The sequence below is a fragment of the Eleutherodactylus coqui genome, chromosome 4, assembly GCF_035609145.1.
Source record: "Eleutherodactylus coqui strain aEleCoq1 chromosome 4, aEleCoq1.hap1, whole genome shotgun sequence".
Classification (NCBI taxonomy): Eukaryota; Metazoa; Chordata; class Amphibia; order Anura; family Eleutherodactylidae; genus Eleutherodactylus; species Eleutherodactylus coqui.
Window position 1 is genome coordinate 137,644,015 of NC_089840.1, and position 22,305 is coordinate 137,666,319.

At 44.5% G+C, this 22,305-nt stretch overlaps 1 protein-coding gene across 1 annotated transcript in view; it reads right to left on the reverse strand.

Moving 5' to 3' along the window:
* Positions 1-13,928: 13,928 nt before the first annotated feature.
* The window catches only part of SLC41A1 (solute carrier family 41 member 1), a 41,991-nt gene continuing 33,614 nt past the window's right edge, over positions 13,929-22,305 (reverse strand). Inside the window, exons 10-11 of the mRNA XM_066600183.1 lie at positions 21,376-21,524; positions 13,929-18,249 (exon numbers count right to left, since the gene is read on the reverse strand). Of these exons, the coding sequence (XP_066456280.1) occupies positions 18,064-18,249; positions 21,376-21,524 (335 nt within the window). The 3' untranslated portion in view covers positions 13,929-18,063. The remainder of the gene's footprint in view (positions 18,250-21,375; positions 21,525-22,305) is intronic.

The following is a 22,305-nucleotide window of genomic DNA, read 5'->3' on the forward strand; positions in this document are numbered from 1 at the left end:
AAACTACAACTCCCAGAGAGCAGCGCGGCGGAAGGACGCAGTGTGGGCGGAGACCCGTCAGGCTGATGTCAGTGCAGACGCGGCGCTTCTCACCTCCCAGCCGGCCTTGGCGCCTGATCTGCAGGCCACCTACCCCTGCGGGCCGCCTCACACGTGGTTTGTTCGGTTTCCATGGAGCGCCGCACCGGCTGAGAGGCTTGGCCTGATATGGCGTTCATTGTTGTGCAATTTTCAAGGCGATTCAAAGCGTTTTTGATTAGGAATCGCATGGCTGCTGTGAAGTTGGATTCTGGCGGTGAGGGGATCGCAGGTGGTTGCCACTGACGTCAATGGGAAACCTCACCTAGGCGGCGCGGTATGTGAGGGCCATGTGATGGCGTTCAAGGTCACATTGTAAGCAACGGGCGAGGCGTTCCAAACAAACACAACTATAGAACGCAGCGCAATTTTATAAATCCGCCCCAACGCTGAGGGGAAAAATTGCTTATGTGAATAAATGGTAAAGAATACATTTTGTGTGCGTGCGCTGAAGGGCTCGTTCACACGTATGGCGGTCTGCGAATGGGCAGGGCATCCACGGACCAAAATACAATGATTTCCTGCCTCTTTCTGCCGATGTTTTTGATTTATATTAAAAAAAACCCCACACCCAATCAGTTTTTTTGCATACTTACACATGGCCGTTAATTTGGCAGGCTGGTGAGCCGTGCCACGCTGCGGGGTTTTCCCTCACAAATTGCAGTAAGCCCGGCTGCACGTGGCCAGGAAAATCGTGCGAGAGTTGTGGGTTTTGGGAAGCTGACATATTGCACAAATATGAACCCCATTCACATGAATGATGTTTTTCTGCTTCACACCGCGATGCAATGCAAGAAACCAGTCACGGCACGTCCAGTCATTGGGTGTGCCATGGCAGCGCCCATTGTTTTTAATGCACCAGTTGGCAGCAGCGCACCATGTGCACGCGATGCGAGGTATTCCATTGAGAACAATAGGAGACCCTCCGCGGTCCTCGCTGACAGCCATAACGGAGGATCCCCAAAGTGATGCGAGGCTCGGGGAATTCATATGGCTGAGACGCGATGTGTGGCGGGATGCACAGCTCCGTATTGTGCTCGCATGTGTGAAGTTGTGTGAGATTTGTGCGTTGTGAGACACATGAATATGAGCCCCATTCTTATGAATGCGGTCGCACACACGAGCGATGTTGTCATCAAGGACAATGCAGGAAACATCGCGACACATCCTATTTTTGGGCATCGCATCGCCCATTGCTGTCAATGGGGCAGGCGGCAGCAGCACACCACATGCCAGGCACGCGCAAGGCGAGGTCTCCCGCTGAAAACAATGGGAGACACCCGGTAATCTGGGGCAGAGGAGCGCCAATTCACCAAAGTGATTCAGTTTTGATATATATAAACGCTTCACATTCGTGGGGAAATCACATGTTGGGGAGCGCGCCCGCCCATGTGACACTGGCCTAAGGGGACAACTCAGTAAATAAAAAAATCACTGCCTGCCATACCCACTGATAGAGAATTCAAGGGCAGGTGTAGAACCACAACCCTCAGCATGCAGACTGCCAAACTGCAATACGGAGGAGCGTTACACAGGTGCCTTATACTAACCAACAACTCCTCCTACCACCGCATATTATGGAGGGGGCTGCTTAGTATTATATATGCACATAGATGAGGCATACAAAGGGTGCCAGTGATACATGTAGAGCACCTTTGTATCTATGTGGAGGTATAACACTAGGCAGTTTTGGAGAGAGTACTCCTCTTAAGGGAAGAACGGGGCTGGAGGAATAAGAAAGAGTTTTCATACATATATCTCCAGCGGCTGAGGTACCTCCCCCAACCATACCCCTGCATCTGTAAGGATGATTTTATATGACAAAGGTGCTAGGAAATACCACTACCTGGAGTTTCATAGAAACTTATGGCTGCCGTACAGACATGTCAGAAGCAGTGGGGGTCCCGCGGTCTAACCCCTTAGTTACCAAGCCTGTTTGTGCCTTAGTGACTGAGCCAAATTTTGGAAATCTGACATGTGTCACTTTGACACAGAATAACTCCGTAAAGGTTTTGCATATCCAACTGATTCTGACATTGTGTTTTCGCCACATGTTGTACTTCATTTAGGTGGTAAAAATAGACCAACAGAATTTGTGTATATTTATTACAAACACCAAAATTGGGGAAAGTTCGAAAAAAATATTATGTTTTCAAATATATCTTAAATATGTGCAAACATACAGTACACATTTTTGATAAGATATATATTTCCATCTGTTTACTTTATTCTGGACGCACATTTGAAAAACGTTAGTTTTTTTTTTACCATTTAGGAGACGTACAAATTCAACGTTACTCATCAACATTTTGTGGCCCTAATATTACGTTGGCATGCACAAGGGGGTGCAAAACAAAAGGAGCATTACACTTCAACTGTTTTTAACTTTTACATGATCGCCATTATCTGTTGGATAACGGCGATCACATGACCGGGGACCGCAGACCTCAGTCACTGCTCCACGCTCTCGGCTACCTTTAGTAGCCAGGTGCAAGGAGATTTTAAATTTCCTGGGCCCTCCTTAGCTTCTGCACTGACGTATGCCATTTTGCTGATGGGCGCATGCACCGAAGTTCGGGAAAGGTCCGTGGATAAAGATCCCATCGGGGGACATCGCCAGAGGCCTTAGGTAAGTATCTTCACCTCCCCTCATGGATTTGATCCATGACGGGAGGTGAAATTTTATTATTTTAACTTTTATGTGATCGCCATTATCCATTGGATAGTGGTGATAACGTGACTAGGGGCCACGTAAAAAAAATTTTTTTTAACTTTTTAAAACTTTTTTTTTTTACTTTAAATGATCACTGTTATCCATTGGATAACAGTGATTACATCTCCGATGACATCTCTCTGCTCCCGGCTACACATGGTGCATGTATGACGTCAGACGCGCATGCACTGCAGGGAACGTTGGGTCTTGTAAGACTGGGACATCGCGGAGGACGCCGGTGAATATTTTCACCTCCCCTCATGGATCGGAAACTTTAACTTTATTTTACTTTTTTAAAACTTTTCTGTGATTGCCACTATCCATTGAATAGCAGCGATCACGGACCTGGGAACCAGACGATTTCAAATGTCCAACGCCGATCTTCTCTTCTGCGCATGCGCCTCCTTGCAAAGAGATGGGGGTGAGTAGTTTCAGCCCCCTTCATGGATGTGATCCGTGAGGAGGGCCAGTAAAAAAGAATACGTTGATAACCAGCCTACATAGTGTAGGGGACAGCGTGTTTCTGAACAGTGGCATCAACAGTCCGTGGCACAGGTAGCACTGAATGTGCAAAATTAAGCGTGTCTTTTTTCTCGTTAAAAACAGGACTTGTAACAACAGGCAGAGCTTGCAGGAGGAGGCGGGAGACGTATCAGCAGAACTGTGCTGATCTCGCCGTTAACTCTCGCTACCATCGTTTCAGAGATGAGCACTAGTCAGACCATTGCACAAAGGGCTCAGCACATGGTCCCTGTACACCCACCACCTCAAGGCAGGGGAGCAGCTGCTCAGATGTCAGCTGCAAATTAAGAAGTCACACAAGCACCCGGCTACAGAGACAGGTGCTTGAAGTTTTGTGGCAAAGAGAGACAGAGGAATGGGCAGATGTTTTTGGGCGCACTATCGCAGGCATCATCCGGCAGGTTCCAGACAAATTGCAGATTACAACGCAAAAATACATGATGTGAGTGTTGGATTTCTCATACCGCCATCCACACCACATGGTTTACATACTTTGATAGATCAATGGCGATACTTTTATCATGCGCTACCACAGCACCAACCACCACCCTCGCCTCAAAGCAGCCGTGTATGACCATGGGTTACTGCAAGGTACTATAACTCTGCAGTTGCTGTCCATAAAAAAAAAAAAACCTTCAAGTCGCAGTGTCACAGATTTTGGGCCTTTTCCAGACCGGTGAGTCTGGGCCCGCAGCTCACTGATTTTTTTTAATGTCTAGGCAGGCATTTACTTGAGATTTTGTACATTGTTATTTTTGAAATGTTTTACAGAATTTATAAGTATGTTTTCTCTATTAAAAAATGTTAATGTTCAACCTTTATGTTTCATTAATAGTTAGAGGGGCTGTCCGGCCACGCAGGGTGACATTTTTTTATAATAATAATGCTTTCTTTTCACTAACCATTTTAAAACATGGCATACATGGGTTCAAACCGCCAGCCATACTACCTGTTCTGTCTTTTTCTTACTTTGTAAACTGATGTTGCAAGCAGATGTCAAACATGGCGCCATTATGCTACAATGCTCTGCGCCACCCACCTCTGGGTGCACGCTCCCGATGACGGAAGGACGCATCGGACTCATTGGCAGTCTCTCCTGCCCACGCCCAGCTTCCACCCTCTCTGATTTCATTGTACAGTACGGGACTTTCTTCTGCTCTCGCCCATTCTAGTTTCACGGTGTTGACTGACTGTTAAACCACTCAGGTGTGATACTGTCTACTGAGATGCTGTAAAACAACCTGACAGGCATAGGTACACAACCCCTCCCACCCCCCACTCGGATTAGATACACTACCCCTCCTTCCCCACACTTGGCTTAGATACAGTGACTCAGCAGTCGTATCACACAGGATCGACTTACATACATCAGCTCAGCAGGCAATATCATACATGATAGGTGCTCCAATGCAGAGAAGCCACACAGCTATGTAGCAGAGCTCATTTGTCACAGTACAGAGAAGTCAAACAGATATGTCCTCCTATATTGGCCCCAGGAGTGACAGTGACAGCTGTATTCGCCCCAGGAGTGACAGTGACCCCCACAGGGGCCAAAGGAGGGATAGTGGCCCCAGAACTGACAGTGTCCCCCATGGTGGCAGCAGTAGTAATAATGGGTACTGTTGTATCTTGTCTCCACCAGAAGCTAGGGGCTGACCTGGCTTTGCTATAGTTAACACCCCCTATCAAGCCCCTAGCTTCCAATTGGGTGTTTGTGTGTCTGCTGTCCTGTCCGCCCAGCACTACATAGTGACTGAGAGATGCAGGGCAACCTGCTGGGACTTTTCCTACAGCGCAGGCAGGGGAGATGGTAGTGCGCCGTGGGGGTGAGCAGTGTGAGAACGAAGCTGGTAGGGCGCAGTTTCACTGCGGCGCCCAGATGCAGAGGCTCCGTTATGTGATGGTCACACTGACAGAAGAACAGGCACGGGGTTTGTCAGCCACAGAGCCATGTGCACAGTGACTGTAGTGGAGGGGCACTGTACATCACCAGGGACAGTGTTTTGCCAACAATGGCGGAGTGCTGACCTCACTGTCCCCCGGCACTCTGCACTTCTGGCCGCTGGCAGTCTCCTCTCCGCAGGGCATTGCAGGGAGGCCGCCTGGGAAGCCACTTGAAGCTGTCCTTCCGTCTACCGGCCACTTTGTCTACTCACCAGGACCATTGTAGGGAGGCCACCTGGGAAGGCGCTTGCAGCTCAGACTGGAGGGTCTCAGCGGTGAAGGGAACTGGGTATCACACAGCCCAGCCAATCAGCAGCTGGGGACGTACCCTACACCTCCCACAGCACAATGACAAGTCTCCCATTTTTGGTGGCAGCAGTAGTAGTAATAGTGACCCTCGATACTGGCCACAGTAGTAATAGTGACCCCCCCCCCCCCCCTTCCACATGTGGGCAGCATTAGTGAAACAGACCCCCATAGTACCCACAGTAGTATTACAGATCCCCAATAGTTGCCCCAGTAGTAATGCAGACCAATAGTGTCCACAGTAGTAATACAGACCCCCAATAGTTGCCCCAGTAGTAATAGTGATCCCAATAGTTGCTCCATTAGTAATACAGAAGCCCCCAATAGCTTTCGTAGTAATGTAGACCCCATAGTGGCTACAGTAGTAATAAAGACCCCCAATAGTTGCCCCAGTAGTAATGCAGACCCCCCAATAGTGACCGTCAATACTGCCCCTAGTAGTAAAAGTGACTCCCCACTTACCCATCAGCTGAGGACAGTCGGCTGGTGGACGCTGCTGTGGATCGGCTTCAGCTCCGGACAGTCAGCAGGAGCAGGCAGACAATGATGAAGTCACAACCATGAAGTAAATGGACTGCACATGGGTAACGGATCAGGCGCATGTTCCAGAGAAGCTGACAAGTGCCACTGCGCCTGCACAACAAACGAAGAAGAGAGCCGGCTGGATTTGTCGCATCCAAGGACGACACAATCGTTAACGGGGGTGGGGGGGTGGGGGGTGTTGTTCAGGTAAGTATATATCTTCTGTATGGCTCATTTACAAAGCATGCACTATATTGCAAAGTGCCTTGTAATGGCCATACAGAAGTGTATAAATGCATATGTCACGGCCGGACAACCCCTTTAAGTTCTTTACATCTAGACTTTTGACATGGAGCGATTGTTGAGCAAAAAAAAAAAAAACAGAAAAACCTGACACGATTTCGGATGAGTATTGCTGGCAAACTTGGTTAGCATACATGTTTACCCCCTAAAGAACGCAGCCTTTTTTTCCCCATACTCATTTCCCCCTCCCCCTTCGTTTTAAAATACATAACTTCTTTCTTTAACCATCAGTATAGATGTTTGGGGGCTTGTTTTTTTTGCAGGATGAGTTGTATTTTTCAATGGTACCAAATAATGTACTAAAAAACTTTAAGTGGAGTGACATGGGGAAAAAAACGAAATTCAGCCATCTTTTGGTGCGTCTTGTTTCTACGGCACATAAACTGCAACACAAACCACATAACTTTATTCTATAGGTCAGTATGATTAGTACGGTACCAAACTTATATAGTTTTTTTTTTCTGTACTACTTTTAACCTTTACCAAACATCCTTTTCTTTAAAATTATTTTCTGCCGCGATCTTCTGACAGCCATAACTTTTTTATTTTTCTTTTGACATAGTTCTGCGAAGGCACATTTCTTATGAGACGTCCTATAGTTTCTATTGGTACAATTTTGGAGTAAATACACCTTTTTGATAAGTTTTTGTTATATTTTTTCTTGGAGATAGAGTGACCCAAAACGTGCAAATTTTTTTTTTTTTTGAGATGACGTTCACTGTACAGGGTAAATGTGTTACTTTTATAGATCAGGCTTTTGCAGGCACAGTGATTCCAAAGCTTTTATCGTTCCTGCAATATAAAGTAATGCCATAGCATTACATTATACTGCAATCTGACAGGTATTCTACAAGGACAGCCCCAGGGCCCATCAGAAGCCCCCTGGCTGCCATGGCAACCTGCAATCTTCTTGCGGGGAGCAGTATGGGACTCCCGCACATCGATTGAGGCACTTACATGCTGTCAGAATTTAAAACATTTAAAGGGTTAACAGCTCTGAGGAGCAGCACAGCTTATCATAGTTGTTGCTGGAGGGTGTCAGCTGTAAGAAACAGCCAACACCCGTATTGTTTTCAACTGTGCTGAAGTGATGGGAGGCATTTTTGACACAAAACCGCCTCGCATCCGTGGGGACATCCCATGAGCGCGATATCGCGCTCGGACATGTGAAACTAACCTGAGAGGGAGGTTGGGAGTAGAGATCTTGCCCTGCACAATTCTAGACATTGGCCTAACTGAATATCTGTTTCTGAAACGTAGGGGCTTGGACTTCCCACAAAATAGTTCCTAAGTCTTTTATCAGCTTCATAAACAAAGATCCAAAGTGTGTTTTTACATGAAACTCATTTCCATTCCAGGCACACCTCCACCATCAAAGATAGGCATTACACATCTTCAGCTTCACACCACGAACCCATCTACAACCCATGCTGGACACCCACATTGATTCATAGGACAGGGGTATGTCTTTCTCAAATTCAGGGCCTAGAGGAAAGTTTTCCCTTTGTTAAACTGGTACCTCTGCAACCGAGGGCAAATATATTTTAGACTTTGCAGAGGGCATAGTTGTAGTGGGGAGGGTGGGGCGACATCAACTTCCCATTGGACCCAGCCGTAGAGACTGTCTCCCCTCTGCTCAGATTAGGCTTTTAATAGGACTCTCCAGCTAGCAAACGTCAGGCGTATTTAACATTCACAAGAAAGGGATTACTCCTATTTCTCACTTACCTATCAATCATATAGCCGTATTGACATCATCTTCCTAAGCCGACATTACACCATAAGGCCTCCATGGAAACATGCTCTGGTCTGACTGCACACCAATTTTCCTCTGATTTGAAGCCCTAAAGGTTCCTTCAGGAACATGGACCTGGAAGCTTATTGACAGCCTCCTTAAAGACTGTGTGCTGTGAAGAGGTCAGGCAAGCAACGGCAAACTTTTGTTCTGTTACACTTCAGACTCTACACCTCTTCCAATGGGAATCTCTAAAATGTGTAACACGGGATATGGTAAAATTGGAAAATTTCCCCAAAATATCAACATTATCCTCTAAAATTATTGCCCTGGAAACTGCCTATAAAAGCAGCAGATCCCAATCAATCCTGAATGAACTACTTAATGCTAAAGACCTGCGACGGATATTAGACCAAAAATACCTACGGCCTCGTGACCTACTGAAAAGCTTCTCTAACGAATACTAAATAAATGTGGGTGATGCCCTGGCATGCCTTCTACATGCTAGAAGAGGCCACACTTTCATATCTTCCATAAATAAGAAGTCTGGGCAGAAACCGTACGATCCCATTAAAATAGCAGAAACCCTCCAAGCTTTTTAAAAAGGAGCTATACCAAATTAATGATTAATATGAAAAGGTAGCTCTTGGAGCAGTTACTCAATCGGGATTATTGCTCTCCATTATTCTTGGGAGTTTTTCAGCGCTAAAGAAAGGCCTCCAAAGCCACCTTTCTCACTTTCTGGGTTTTCACGCCCTGCCGATAGTCGCTGCACTTCTCTCCAGGGGGAGGAGGCAGGCTGGGACGGGAGGAGTGCACTGAACTGTTGCCCCCTCTACGCCCCTTGCCATTATTTGCAATGGGAGGGTGCAGGAGAGAAGCGGAACTTAGCTCTGCCCCAACCCCACCCCACTCCTCGCAAACAGTGGCGAGGGGGGGGGGGGGCAGGAACTCAGAGCACTGCTCCTGGCCTGCCTCCTGCCCCTGCAGAGAGAGATATACACTATCGGCCGGCCTTGAAAACCCGGCCGATATACACACCTCTGAATAAGCCTAAAAGAGAAGTGTCACATGTGCTGCGGTCTTTTTATTGTTGGCTTTGGGGGAAGCTAAAGTTTATAAACTCTTGCATTCTAACAATATAACTAAACAACTTCAAAACATTACCTGCGTGTTTCTCATTATTTTCCTCTGATACATCGTAATAATTAGGCACATCTGATTAATAAAGCCCTTGAATATCATCTAAATGGTGTTTTTTTTTAATTAGTGCCATGACTCCCAGCACTAAAAACAACAAAGAAAACCCCTAATATATACACAATGCTAGAATTCTTTTCTTAAAGAGAGTCCTTTAAATGGCCTCCTCCCTGTACCTTCTTTAGTAGTTCTTTTCGCACCTCAAGAACATTTCTTGATAATTAAAGTAATCCATCTAGCAATGGTGATCTTACTAAATCTATACCTTTTTTTGGGACCCTAAAACTAAACAAGAAAGCTACCTTGAGAGCACTTCCAGGGCCAACACAAGGGCTGACAAAATATTAAAAGCCCAAGGATGTTCTGCTAACATTTGCTTTGAAAGAAAAAAAAAAAAAGGTTCTGAGGGCTGGGACTTGTACTTTTGGGGTACTAGCTTCAGATTCTACATTTGGAGCATGTCTAATTTATGCTGAAACATTTAACCCTTGAAACACAGGGATTAAACCCCAAGCAGACACCATTTGGTCTTATTTACATGAGGGTACATTGGCCAGGCGCTATACACTTCCATCTAAGTGGCTCTCTGCCTCCTGGCGTTTACAATGGGAGGAGGCAGAAGGGGCGCAGAGCTAAGCTCTGCTCTATCCCACTCACTCCCATTGCTGGCTGTGGACAAGTGGAGGGAGCTTAGCTCCACCTCATCCAACCCACTCCTATTGCAAGCCGCTCAGATGGGAGGAGAGGCAGAGAGCTGGGGCTGGGGGACACAGACTGCTCAGATGAATGTGTATATCGGCCAGCAAAACGCCATCCAATACACATGTGTAAATAAGCCCTTTAGGTGAGGATTTAGCTACTACAGTTTTCTGTTGCAAAATGTCCAAAGCAATAACACTGCATGTGAAGGCGGCCATAGAGATTTTAAATGCACTGAATTAACCCTTTCCAATCCAATTTGTGTCCTGGTTTTCCTAGGGGGCTTACTCTTTTCTGCCGTTATACAACGGCGCTATCTGCTGGCTAAAGCCAGTACTGCATGAGGGGACACGTTGTATAGGCTCCGACAGCAGAGGCTGGCAATATACAGTTAGAGAACCCCAACGGATGTCTTCAAACATCGGAGCTGTACAGCTTAAAATCATAATGTCTTCAGATGTCAGACAGTGGATTGTAAGGGGTTAAGTTTGCAAGACAATTACCACATTAGTGACTGTCAATGCACCATTTTATGGTAGCAACTGAAAGGTCTTTAAAGGGGTTGTCCCGCGCCGAAACGGGGTTTTTTTTTTTTCTTCAGCCCCCCCCCCCCCCCCCCCCCGTTCGGCGCGAGACAACCCCAATGCAGGGGTTAAAAGAGATCACCGGACAGCGCTTACCTGAATCCCCGCGCTCCGGTGACTTCTTACTTACCTGCTGAAGATGGCCGCCGGCATCTTCTCCCTCGGTGGACCGCAGGGCTTCTGTGCGGTCCATTGCCGATTCCAGCCTCCTGATTGGCTGGAATCGGCACGTGACGGGGCGGAGCTACACGGAGCCCCATTGAGAAAAGCAGAAGACCCGGACTGCGCAAGTGCGTCTAATTTGGCCATTAGACGGCGAAAATTAGACGGCAACCATGGAGACGAGGACGCCAGCAACGGAACAGGTAAGTGAATAACTTTTGATAACTTCTGTATGGCTCATAATTAATGCACAATGTACATTACAAAGTGCATTAATATGGCCATACAGAAGTGTATAGACCCACTTGCTGCCGCGGGACAACCCCTTTAAGCCTGCACATACACCTTTTCATGCATTGCAAGTTTAACCTGGCACAGATGTTTATGTTGGGAAGAGCTGGAGCTCAGATGCCCAATAGCCCAGAGCAGAGCAACATCTGATCCTTGAGACTTAACCCATTACATGCTGTGGTTAATAGCACGCAGTCTGTGGTTGACAGGGGGTCCTTTAATGCAGCATTGGAGAACTAGAAGTGCTTTAAATAAAGTCCTGTGCACATCTTTAACAATTTGGCAACTAGTTCCTGCAAAACACAGTGTAACCTTACACCATAAGACAGACAGGTGGGATGTATTTAAATAACTTTATTTTATGAAATCTTTATTTCCATAAACAAATAATTTAAAAATCAATTCAATAGAGCAACCTATTATGCAAATAATATGTAACTGCCAAAAATCAGATTTTCTAAAGGAACTGTATCAATGGTGGAAACCCCCCTGCATTGCCAGGGATAATGAAAATTGCAATCACATGTAGTCATTAGATTTAAACACTCCTATTGCAGCTTACAAATTACAACAAGATTCAATAGAATCAGATTGCACATATGAAACTACCGCAATTCCATATAAATTGTCAAGAAAACAGTGTTCAAGATGAATAGAAGGTGCTGTTGATACATCACTGCATCTGAAAAACCCATGATGACTACCACAGCAATTAGGGAGTAAAGCATGATTCACTGAGAATTCTATAAAGGGAAGAGCTGGAGCTCAGATGCCCAATAGCCCAGAGCAGAGCAACATCTGATCCTTGAGACTTAACCCATTACATGCTGTGGTTAATAGCACATAGTCTGTGGTTGACAGGGGGTGGAGTGCCCGTCACCCACCGACAACTCATGATGCAATAGGTTTGTGCAAAGCGGATAACTACTATAAGCCAATTACACCATGCACCTCCATTTACAGACCAAATAGATTTTTGAACCTGATGAATCACAATATTTTATCACACTACATTCATGCATCACAATATCACCACCTTCCATATTAATGTTCACATGCAATTGCTTAAGTTGGCCATTTTAAAAGAGACGTCTCATATATTGCCGCCTTTATTCTGGACTCTCATATTGCTCTTCCTCCAAGTCCAGCAGTTTCATCTTTTACCTGATTAGACTGCAGTTTCTTCAAAGCACAAGTGTGACCTGAAGGGTCACTCCAGTTAATCTTTATTTCTTATGAATTATACCACCATTCCTCAGTACTCTTATATAAATCAGCCAGCGTTACCTTGGTTTATTATTCCTTTCATCCAAAACTTCTGGCCTCTTTTTCCTCAGACGGTCATGAGATCCCAATGGGGACCAGCTCAGATCTACTTTGGTTTATGAATTCTCAAACTTGTCAGTTTCTCAGTTACTTTACTTGCCCTAATCTTACATGGTGTGTACCACACAAGCTCTGCAGAGGGGGGAGATAAATCTGTAACTGTGATAGGAGTGACCATGATCACACAGATCCTGCCACTGATATAATAGAGGAGATCACAGCTCATCCACCCGATTGTATCCTTACGGTCTGTAGCTTAAGTGAATACAGGATGTAATGGCCATGTTTTCCCTGCAGCATAGATAGTACAGCACTTAAGGAGCAGCTAGAGACTGCACAGAATAGTCAAAGTAGAAATCTTTGCATTAAGATAGTAGCTGATAAGCATCAGAGAGGGGGCTGCACTGCATGAAAGTGACTAATACACAGAGGAGACCTCCAGAATGTGATAGTCAGGCAGGTGATTGTGGCAGGAATAGAAAAAGGCGTTTCTTCTGAAGTGGTCCTTTAATGCAGCATTGGAGAACTAGAAGTGCTTTAAATAAAGTCCTGTGCACATCTTTAACAATTTGGCAACTAGTTCCTGCAAAACACAGTGTAACCTTACACCATAAGACAGACAGGTGGGATGTATTTAAATAACTTTATTTTATGAAATCTTTATTTCCATAAACAAATAATTTAAAAATCAATTCAATAGAGCAACCTATTATGCAAATATGTAACTGCCAAAAATCAGATTTTCTAAAGGAACTGTATCAATGGTGGAAACCCCCCTGCATTGCCAGGGATAATGAAAATTGCAATCACATGTAGTCATTAGATTTAAACACTCCTATTGCGGCTTACAAATTACAACAAGATTCAATAGAACCAGATTGCACATATGAAACTACCGCAATTCCATATAAATTGTCAAAAAAACAGTGTTCAAGATAAATAGAAGGTGCTGTTGATACATCACTGCATCTGAAAAACCCATGATGACTACCACAGCAATTAGGGAGTAAAGCATGATTTACTGAGAATTCTATAAAAGATGCCGTTACAGAGCAACATCCCTTTATATCAAAGCTTGTTCTGGCAGCTGGTATGCATGGTCTCACATCTGAAGTGCCAGGCTCTAACAGCTAAAAAGCAGGTCAATGATCTGAAGCAGTTGGCCTAATATTGGTCTTTAAATGGGGAGGGGGCAGGGGGGGGGGGGGGGGGGGGAATAACCACCACCAAAAACCAATACCATCTTGTTCAGAATGCCAATGAGTCCTAGTACCCAGGCATCACAAGAGCATTTTCTGCTGTGACAACTTTTTATATTAACCCTTTGTTTTTATGCCCAGAATGCACAAAGAAGGGAACACCAGAAAAAAAACAAAAAACGATCTCCTGGTACTTCTATCTTCAGAACTACACCTACATATGCCAGCAAGTCTTCATGGAACAGACTGACACAGGATACATTTACACAGGCTACATCCAAAACAGTCAAAACCTGCATCACTGGTGCCGATATCAGAGGATGGAGCACTCCTCACCTCTGAAAGCTTTGTGCTGTCAGTATACTTTCATCAGTCACATCTAGTGAGCACAGGGCTACTGGTCAGATGATGCAGAAGTGGCATCACCTGTCCAGCGGCGCTGCACTCACTAGATGTGACCGGTGAAAGTATACTGACAGCACAAAGCTTTCAGAGGTGAGGAGTGCTCCATCCTCTGATATCGGCACCAGTGATGCAGGTTTTGACTGTTTTGGATGCAGAATTTTCCACTGCAGAAATCCCACTACATGTTAATGTACCCATAGAGAGGATGTTCTGTGAAATATTCTGCAAGACTTGAATTTCCATTTATAAGATTGGTAGTATTAATACTGAGTATTAATGAGGCAGTACTAGGGTGATATCAAGTTACAACACATTTCTTCTAAGTGACTTCACAACTGTGTTTTGACTTCAGTCATATGTATGTCTGTTCCATTCTCAGAGCAGAATGGAATTAAAAACGGATCCTCTTATTCGCCATAGATTCCAATGGGTTTAATAAAAAAAAAAAAAGTTTCTGTTAAGAAAACTGACACCAAGCAGAACGGAAACCTATTGCAGCGTTATTTGTTCAGTTAAAAACAGAAACCAAGAATGGAACAGAAGCAAAAACAAAGCTTTCAGTTTGGTTTCTTTTTGAAGACAATCAAGGGTGAAAAAAAACACAAAAAAAAACGCAGAAACACTACAGAAACCAGCAGCCACAGTACTCTTCAAACAATCCATTTATCCCATTAAAGTGTAACAATTACAAGGACAGCTACAATGTTTAATTTACTGTGAAAACACAAATGTTGCAAGTTCAGTGAAGGACATAAAAAGGTGACCATTTAGAAAAGAAAAGACTCACTAGATCTTGGTGGTTATTATCAGAGATGACGTTTCCTCATCATAGAGAGGGAAGCCGCTAGAAAATTAGCAGAAATTTGAAGCTATGGATAATGTCCACAGCAAAATTTGGGAAAGAAATTCAATAGACATTAATGATCAGAAAGTTCCACGTGTGTCACATCCTTACACAGCATTGTCTACTGAGTGATAAATGGGATAACAAGAGAATAGATTTCATAGCAGACTCATAGGAGAGAGGTAGCAAATAATTACAGCTGTTGGAGGGGCGGCGTAAACAATAGGTGATCACGGACTTGTAAAATCTGGATGAAACAGGCAGATTTGTTACAGGAGCCCAAGCACACAATTCTTAGATCAACATAATTGAAAACCGTGAAAAAGCAATTTCCCTTTGAGAATAGATACACATACAGTCAGGTGGATGGATAGATCTGCATATGTACACAGTAACATCAAAATTTCACATTTTGCATTATTGGAGACTTATTGCGCTACAAGCCCATATATTGCACACACAGTTTTTTGCACTGCCCATAAGATTGATGTGGTGTCAGAATCTAGTGGAAAAAGGTGCATCTGAATTGACAGTCAGGTTCGGACTGAAAGATAGTATAGTCGTTAAATATACCAAAGTCATGGCAAAAAAGTCATATTGCTGTAATAGTCCCATCTCTTTACAGAACCATTGTAGAAACTTCTCTATTGAAGCTACGTGTGCAGTACTGCATATTATACATTCGTGCATAGGGCTTTTTTTTTTTTAAATAGACAGACATTGTTCTCCCCCAAACCCCAAAAATTATGTACAAGTTTAAAAAACAAAAACAAAAAGAATACACAACTCCAGCACGCTTCAGGCCATGTTCACATGTGGCAGATTTTCTACTAAGAATCCACAATGAGGTACAGTAGAGAAGAGAATGGAGGTTTATAAGACCCACATTCAAATGCTGCAGTACAATATATCTAGAAGTCTGTGCAGGCTGAAGGGCATACTGCAGATTTTCAAGTTTGAAGGATGCTTTATTCTGCCACAGATATACAGAACTGTAAATGGTCACATTTGCTGGCTTGTTACATGACGGAAGGCTCTGCTTTATGTGAACATGGCCTAATACAAAAGGCGCAAGTGTAGATTTAGGCAGTTGTGAATGAAGACTAGTTCATTTCCATTCACCAGCATTGCACAGCTATAATTCCAAGTGTCAGTTTGATCTTTATTCAAGATTGAACATCTTGAAAAATACTGCTATGGTTAAAAAATAATGAAGACTGGACTTGTTCTCCTCCGATATAGACTTGTGTGTGAGAAGAGTCCCCTGTGGATCCGGGCTACAAAGCTGTAGGGACCCTGAGATTCCATCCTCTATGTATGTGGAAGCCGGTGGAGGACTCCATGAGTGGGTTCTTTAAAGGCCTATTCTCATAGCTGTATTTTCTAGGTCTGTGTATTCCACTGAACCATAATAGTCAATTAGGCTTTTCACATGACCTTTTTCCCCAAATGAGCAAGTGTGGGGCATGCAGTGTGCCATTCAATTTTTTTTGGTCGCCAACTTCGCAGACTCAACACAGCCACAGTCATGTCAATTAGCCCCAAGACATTTGTCATTATGGGATAGCCCTATTGCCACTATTAGATTTCAATGATGGTAACACTAAGGCCTCCTTCCCACAGTAGTTTGCAGTAACTCAGCGTTTCCAGCACTGCTGGCATGCGTTATACCAGCGTTTTTAGCGGTGCTGAAAGCGCAGCCAAGGATGCTGAAAAAATAAAATAAAAATTTTAAAAAGCCATACTCCCCTACCAGGTGCCATCAGGGTCCCCGCCAGTGTTCTCCATAGTTCTGTGCCTGCTCTTGGGCACCTGTCAAGCCGACAGAGGATCTTTTGCCAGTGACTGGGTTTGAAGACCCCACCACCAGTGAAAGATTGCTCTGATTGGCCGAGTTGGCTAAGCCAATCACAGCCATTGAATGGACCCCAACTGCACCAGCTGGGTGAGCGTGGATTTTTTTCTCTGTCAGGTACTGTAGCTAGGCTGTTTAGCTCTGCCCTAAACACGGTATTAAGGTATGCCACAGTTTCAGCAGCGCTGAAGAAGCTGCCCATGCATTTCAATGGGCAACCTAGAGCCGAAAACGGCCAAAGATAACATTGCGCTTTGACAGTGCATGCTCTGAGGACGCTGCGTTTTGATGCTTGTTGGAACAGCTCCATTGAAATGAATGGGAGCTTTGTACAATGTTTAGTGCTGCACTGAAAAAGCAGTGCTAAACGCTGTACAAAAACGTCTGTGTGGAGGAGGCCTAACAGAAATCTAGATCTGCCAATATCAACTTAGCAGGCAATTTAATTAGTTATTTGCTCGGACTGGTCCAGTGCTTCTCCTCAATATTCCCCCAACCCTTCCCGTTAGTCTAGGTGATTGACGGCACCCTTGGTCACAAGCCTAAGGGAGCTGTAGCTGTCAATCATTAAGCAGGGGAAGAAGTTGATGGAGAGTAGAAACTCAGGATCAGTTTGCCCATCGGACAGGCTAGCACTTATTCTCAGTCACATGTGGGCACAAAAACAGACTTCTCAGTAGTGACAAAAATTAGGGTATGCCATCACTATCTCAGCACCAATCTAATGGTGTGAATAGTTTAAAGGACGTCTGTCAGCGTATAAGACCCCTTTTAAATGCTGTAGATGGACAACATATATGAGGCCTCAAAAAATACTTCACCAGATAACTGTCAGTCAGACTTTCTTCAAGACCCTATTCTTCATTGGGTCTTGTTACATGGAACTCTTTGGGAAAGGAGCTGCTCTTTAAAAGACTTCAAGCTGCGCAAGATACATTGTATAGATTTTCCAGTGACATTCATCTTTCAAGAATTTTGTTCAAAAATGTAAACATCTTAAGAATTACTTGGCTAACTATTGCCCCTTTACACAACTCAAAATTTGTACATATCACGCGTCCGGAAGTAGAGAGAATTCCTACCCAACCGTTCAGAATAAAAATAAGGCAACTAGTGCCTCAAACATGCATATTAACACTGCTGAAATAGGCAGCACGGGGAAGGGGGCTCAGAAGCAGGTCCAGCTGCACATACAAGAGTGCCAGGTCTCGCTGTGCAAAACAAAGCAGCACAAAGTAATCTAGCACATCTTTAGCATACATCGCTGTGTACGGTTTATAGGGAAAAAAATTGCACTTATTTCTATTTAGTCTCCTGTTAAAGTCATCCAGGCCACAAAATGGTCCCACACTGTAGTGTCCAAGCAGGCTGACATTCAGTCTCCCACATCCGTGTCACGGTCTCCGATTAGCCAAAGTACATGGAAACTAAGAGCAAGCAGCCCAGTGCCCAGCAGATCCCCCAAGGCAGTGAGATATGGTATTGAAAAGTTGTCAGGATCCATCCCTCTGCTCCACATCCAGTGAACCATCCAGTCTGCAATGTACAGAAGAACCAGAACCTGCATGACAAGCACATGAGACGTGATCAATAAGAGATAGTTACAGTGTGTGCATGCAGGAGGCCCTAGCAATTCATGCTGTGACTGATTGTGGTAAAGGCAACTAATCAAGCAGCCGCGGTGATCAGCCGTTTGGCTTCTGAAAATCTAATAGAAGAATGCCAAGGATAGCCACACATTTATGGTGCCTAAAAGGAACTGAACACACTTGTGGGTCCCTGTAACCAAGATGAACCTCATGAATGGAGTCCTACACGTCAGCAATTTTGTCCCTTCACAGCGATGCTGTGAGAAAAAAAAAGCTGCACATTTTTTTTTCAATTCCCTCGAAACGCATTGCCTATTGTTTTCAATGGGACAGTCAATATATAGCACGTTGTGTGATGTGATGTTTCTCCTTGAAGTCAATGAGAAACACTTGCCGATCCTCCGACGTGCGTGAAACAAGCACCAGAGAATGGGAATTTTATTGAAGTGCTGCGAGCCTCGCATACATGGGTAAAGTGCAGATTGACAAGAGTGATATCGGATTAGATTTCTCAGCCCAACATCACATTCATATGAATGTAGCTTAAGAGTACTACAAAACATACTATATTTTTTAATTCTTGCTGCGGTGTGCAAATTGGAGGGGGTGGGGGTGGGGAGTTCCCATAAGTTAAGAAAAGCCAGGTAACAGAATCCAACAGCTCTGCTGACCTGTTTATTTTGGTAAATCTTTGTATTTCCAGTGAAATAACCACAGTCTTCACATAGCCCAACACCTAGTTTGGACACGACCAGTAGGAACACCAACATGTACTTTTACACAGGACGAGCTGTGGGGGCAGAGGCTGTCAGACAGCTCGTCCCAATGAGGTTTGCTCCTGTGCTGTTACACAGGAGTATCGCTCACAGCACTGCCGGCATGGAGGCAGAGGGGGCCAAGGAGCAGTCTCCCCCAGATTGCCTCCATTCACAATAAGCAGACAGTCATTCAAAAGTTATTCAGGTTTCTGGATCAAGGACAATTCTCATTCAGTCACTGCACACGTTTACAGGAGACGAATATCGTTCGAATTCCCGCAGGACGCTGAATGATCATCAGCCTGTATAAAAGGGGCCATTCCACCCAGCTAACTCCTACTTTTTCCGGACAACCACCACAGGAATGGCACAGCAGTTTTAAGGAAAAACAAAACCACACCGAAACTCTATCTTTTCCCCTTTAAGTGGGTCATAAGACTACTTGGCATACATATATAATTCATATAGCAATGTAGGTTTCAGATTCAAAGTTACCCGAGTGTACCAGGTCTTTCATTCTGGTGGATAAGCACCCCATTGTATTGGGCATTCCGATGAATAAGCACCCCATTGTATTAGGCATTCCGGTGGATAAGCACCCCATTGTATGGGGCATTCCGGTGGATAAGCACCCCATTGTATGGGGCATTTCTTCTGTCATTCCGATTTGAAATATATTATACAGATGTCGCCACATTTACTTATTATCCAGAGGCAAGTGTGTGGTGTAGATATATGCACCAATATTATACAACTCACTTGCAGTGCTGGGGTTCTAGATTCAAATCGGACTATGGACAACAACTACAGGGAGTTTGTATGTTCTACCGGGGTTTGGATGGCACACTTCAAAAAGCCTACTACAATGTACAATACATGCCTAAACAATTAGCCCCAGTTTGTGTATGATAGAGAAAAGATAGACTGCGAGTTCCACTGGGGACAGTGATTGATACAAGGGATGAAATCTCCATACATTGCTGCAAAATAGATTGGTGATAAGTTAAGTTATGGCACCATGAGGGAAGGCAACAGGGAGCTGAGGGATTCATTTCTACACTCACCAGCATCCCGGTTTCTGTAGGATCACCTGCCAAAGATCATGCGCAGCATGGCAATATGACTCTACTCAGACTGCTGTGTTTGTGCTCTCCCACAGACTTGTGGGACAGCCATCTGAGAAGAGTCAAGTTGCTGTGCGATCAGCAGGGGACAGCGCAGGAGCAAAATATATATACAAACAAACCCCCCCCCCCGGCTCCCTGACACCTCCGCTAACAGCACAATTTAAATTTGTGCTTTATAGAGGGGACATAAAGGAAGTCTCACCAGAAGACCACCTATAAACCAATACAAACAATACATTGGCACTATAGTCATGCAGAATGGTACTTTCTGGAAGTGCAGCCATTCAGGAGATATGGGCCTGTTACATGTTCCCCATAAGCTATGCAAGTCAGCTGCAGTCTGCCTGATTGGCCTCCCTGTAGCTTGTTCTGATCCAGGCTGTCTACTACTCAGTCCTCCTCAGCCCATCCCCATGTTGAAGACATGGAGCTCAGACTAGAGGAAGGGGCTGTTTGAGAACCAAGCAGTACACAGCACAAGCTAAAACTAGCTGCAAGGTTGTGCAATAGACCGATGATTTACACAGCGTGCAGAAACCTGCATCTCCCAGTTGGCTGAACGTCCATAAAAAGAATACCATCCGGCATAAGACCATAGCACCAATGCACTGTTACCAGTAGTTTATTGGCAGTTTTCTGGTGACAGACTGCCTGTATCAATGATTCTCCTCAACTCACAGGTCTTAGACATCTTCTGTAGTGATAAATCCACTGCAGCCTAATCTTTTCCCTGCATGAGATGATCATCATTTCCACTACAAGTTCAGTAAATAAACTGTAGTGTATTAAATATATTTAGGATTTTTCCCTTCTCTTTTCAGTTATAGTCAAGTGTAAAAAGTCAGACATCCCATGTTATAGTTACATAAATGTTATACGTATGTCACCTTTAGGCCTCATGTCCACAGGCAGATAAGATTTTTTTTTTTTTAAACTCCTGCTTTCTTGCGGATTGGACGGCTTCCATTGACTTCAATGGAAGCAGTCCATGTGGGATCCGCACTGAAATGGAGCAAAAAGGTCCGCAATTCAAATCTGCATGTTTTGTGGGGTTTTTGTTTGTTTTTTTTATAAACATTTGTGGACACCCATGTTTTCCTAAGGGGCGGCTTAATTTACAGATCTTTTGTGTGGATTCTGCAAATCAAAACCACCCGTGGACAGTGGGTCTTATGCGTCCAGAGAATCCACCCACAATTTATGTTGCACTAACCTGAAGCAATGCAGTCATCATGTAGAAGACAATGAAAATCAATGTCATTGTTGTGTGTCCACCTTTCAATGAGTTGATGGTGTACAAGAAAACTAGATGGCCGGGCACCACAAGGAGGAACAACACACGGGATGAACGGGAGTTCACATCTACACAAATCACAAGAGGAAAAAGTCAGTGAAAATACAAAAACACAAAAAACTGAGCTCCAAGTAACACTAACCCAATAAACTAGGCTTCCGGTGGACCTCAAGTCCACTTGCACACATGGATACCACTGCTGAATCCCACAGTGGTATCTGTGCATGCCTGCGGCCATGGAGAGGGAAAATACATTTTCTTAACTCTCCCCAGACGCTGCAGGAATCTCCTCTGTGCAGGCCGGATCTTCTTGGCACGCCGGCAGTGTGCCGCGCAGTTTTTTGTTTTTTTTTAAACTCCTGCTCTTCAGTGTATCCACAGCGCACACACAAAAAAAAAAGCTGTGGCTGTGCTGCAGATACAGGCGGCTTTCATAGGCTTCAATAGAAGCTGCAAGAGACATCCATGCGGCACATCTGCAAGAAGATGAAGCATGCTGCGATTTCTCCCCATGCATGCCAGGCCAGGCAGAAATCCCATCCGCATGTTTTTAGCGACCCTAAGGATGCTAATGCATCCTTATGCGCAGCAAGGTGCATGGATCTCCCTTGCGAGGGGCCACGCACAGATTTTATAAATAAAGGCTGCACATGGACATTGGGCCCTACACTAATCACAAACAAAAAAGAAGTTACTTTAATTGTAGATGTCAATTTCTCAAGTAAATCTAGTTGGCACAAATCTGATGCCTTAAATGCATTTTAATCCCATGACCACGTAGTTCATTTTTGAATTCGGTGTTATCCCACTAAATGTATTTATCACCTGTCAAGGGGTTAGGGTATTATG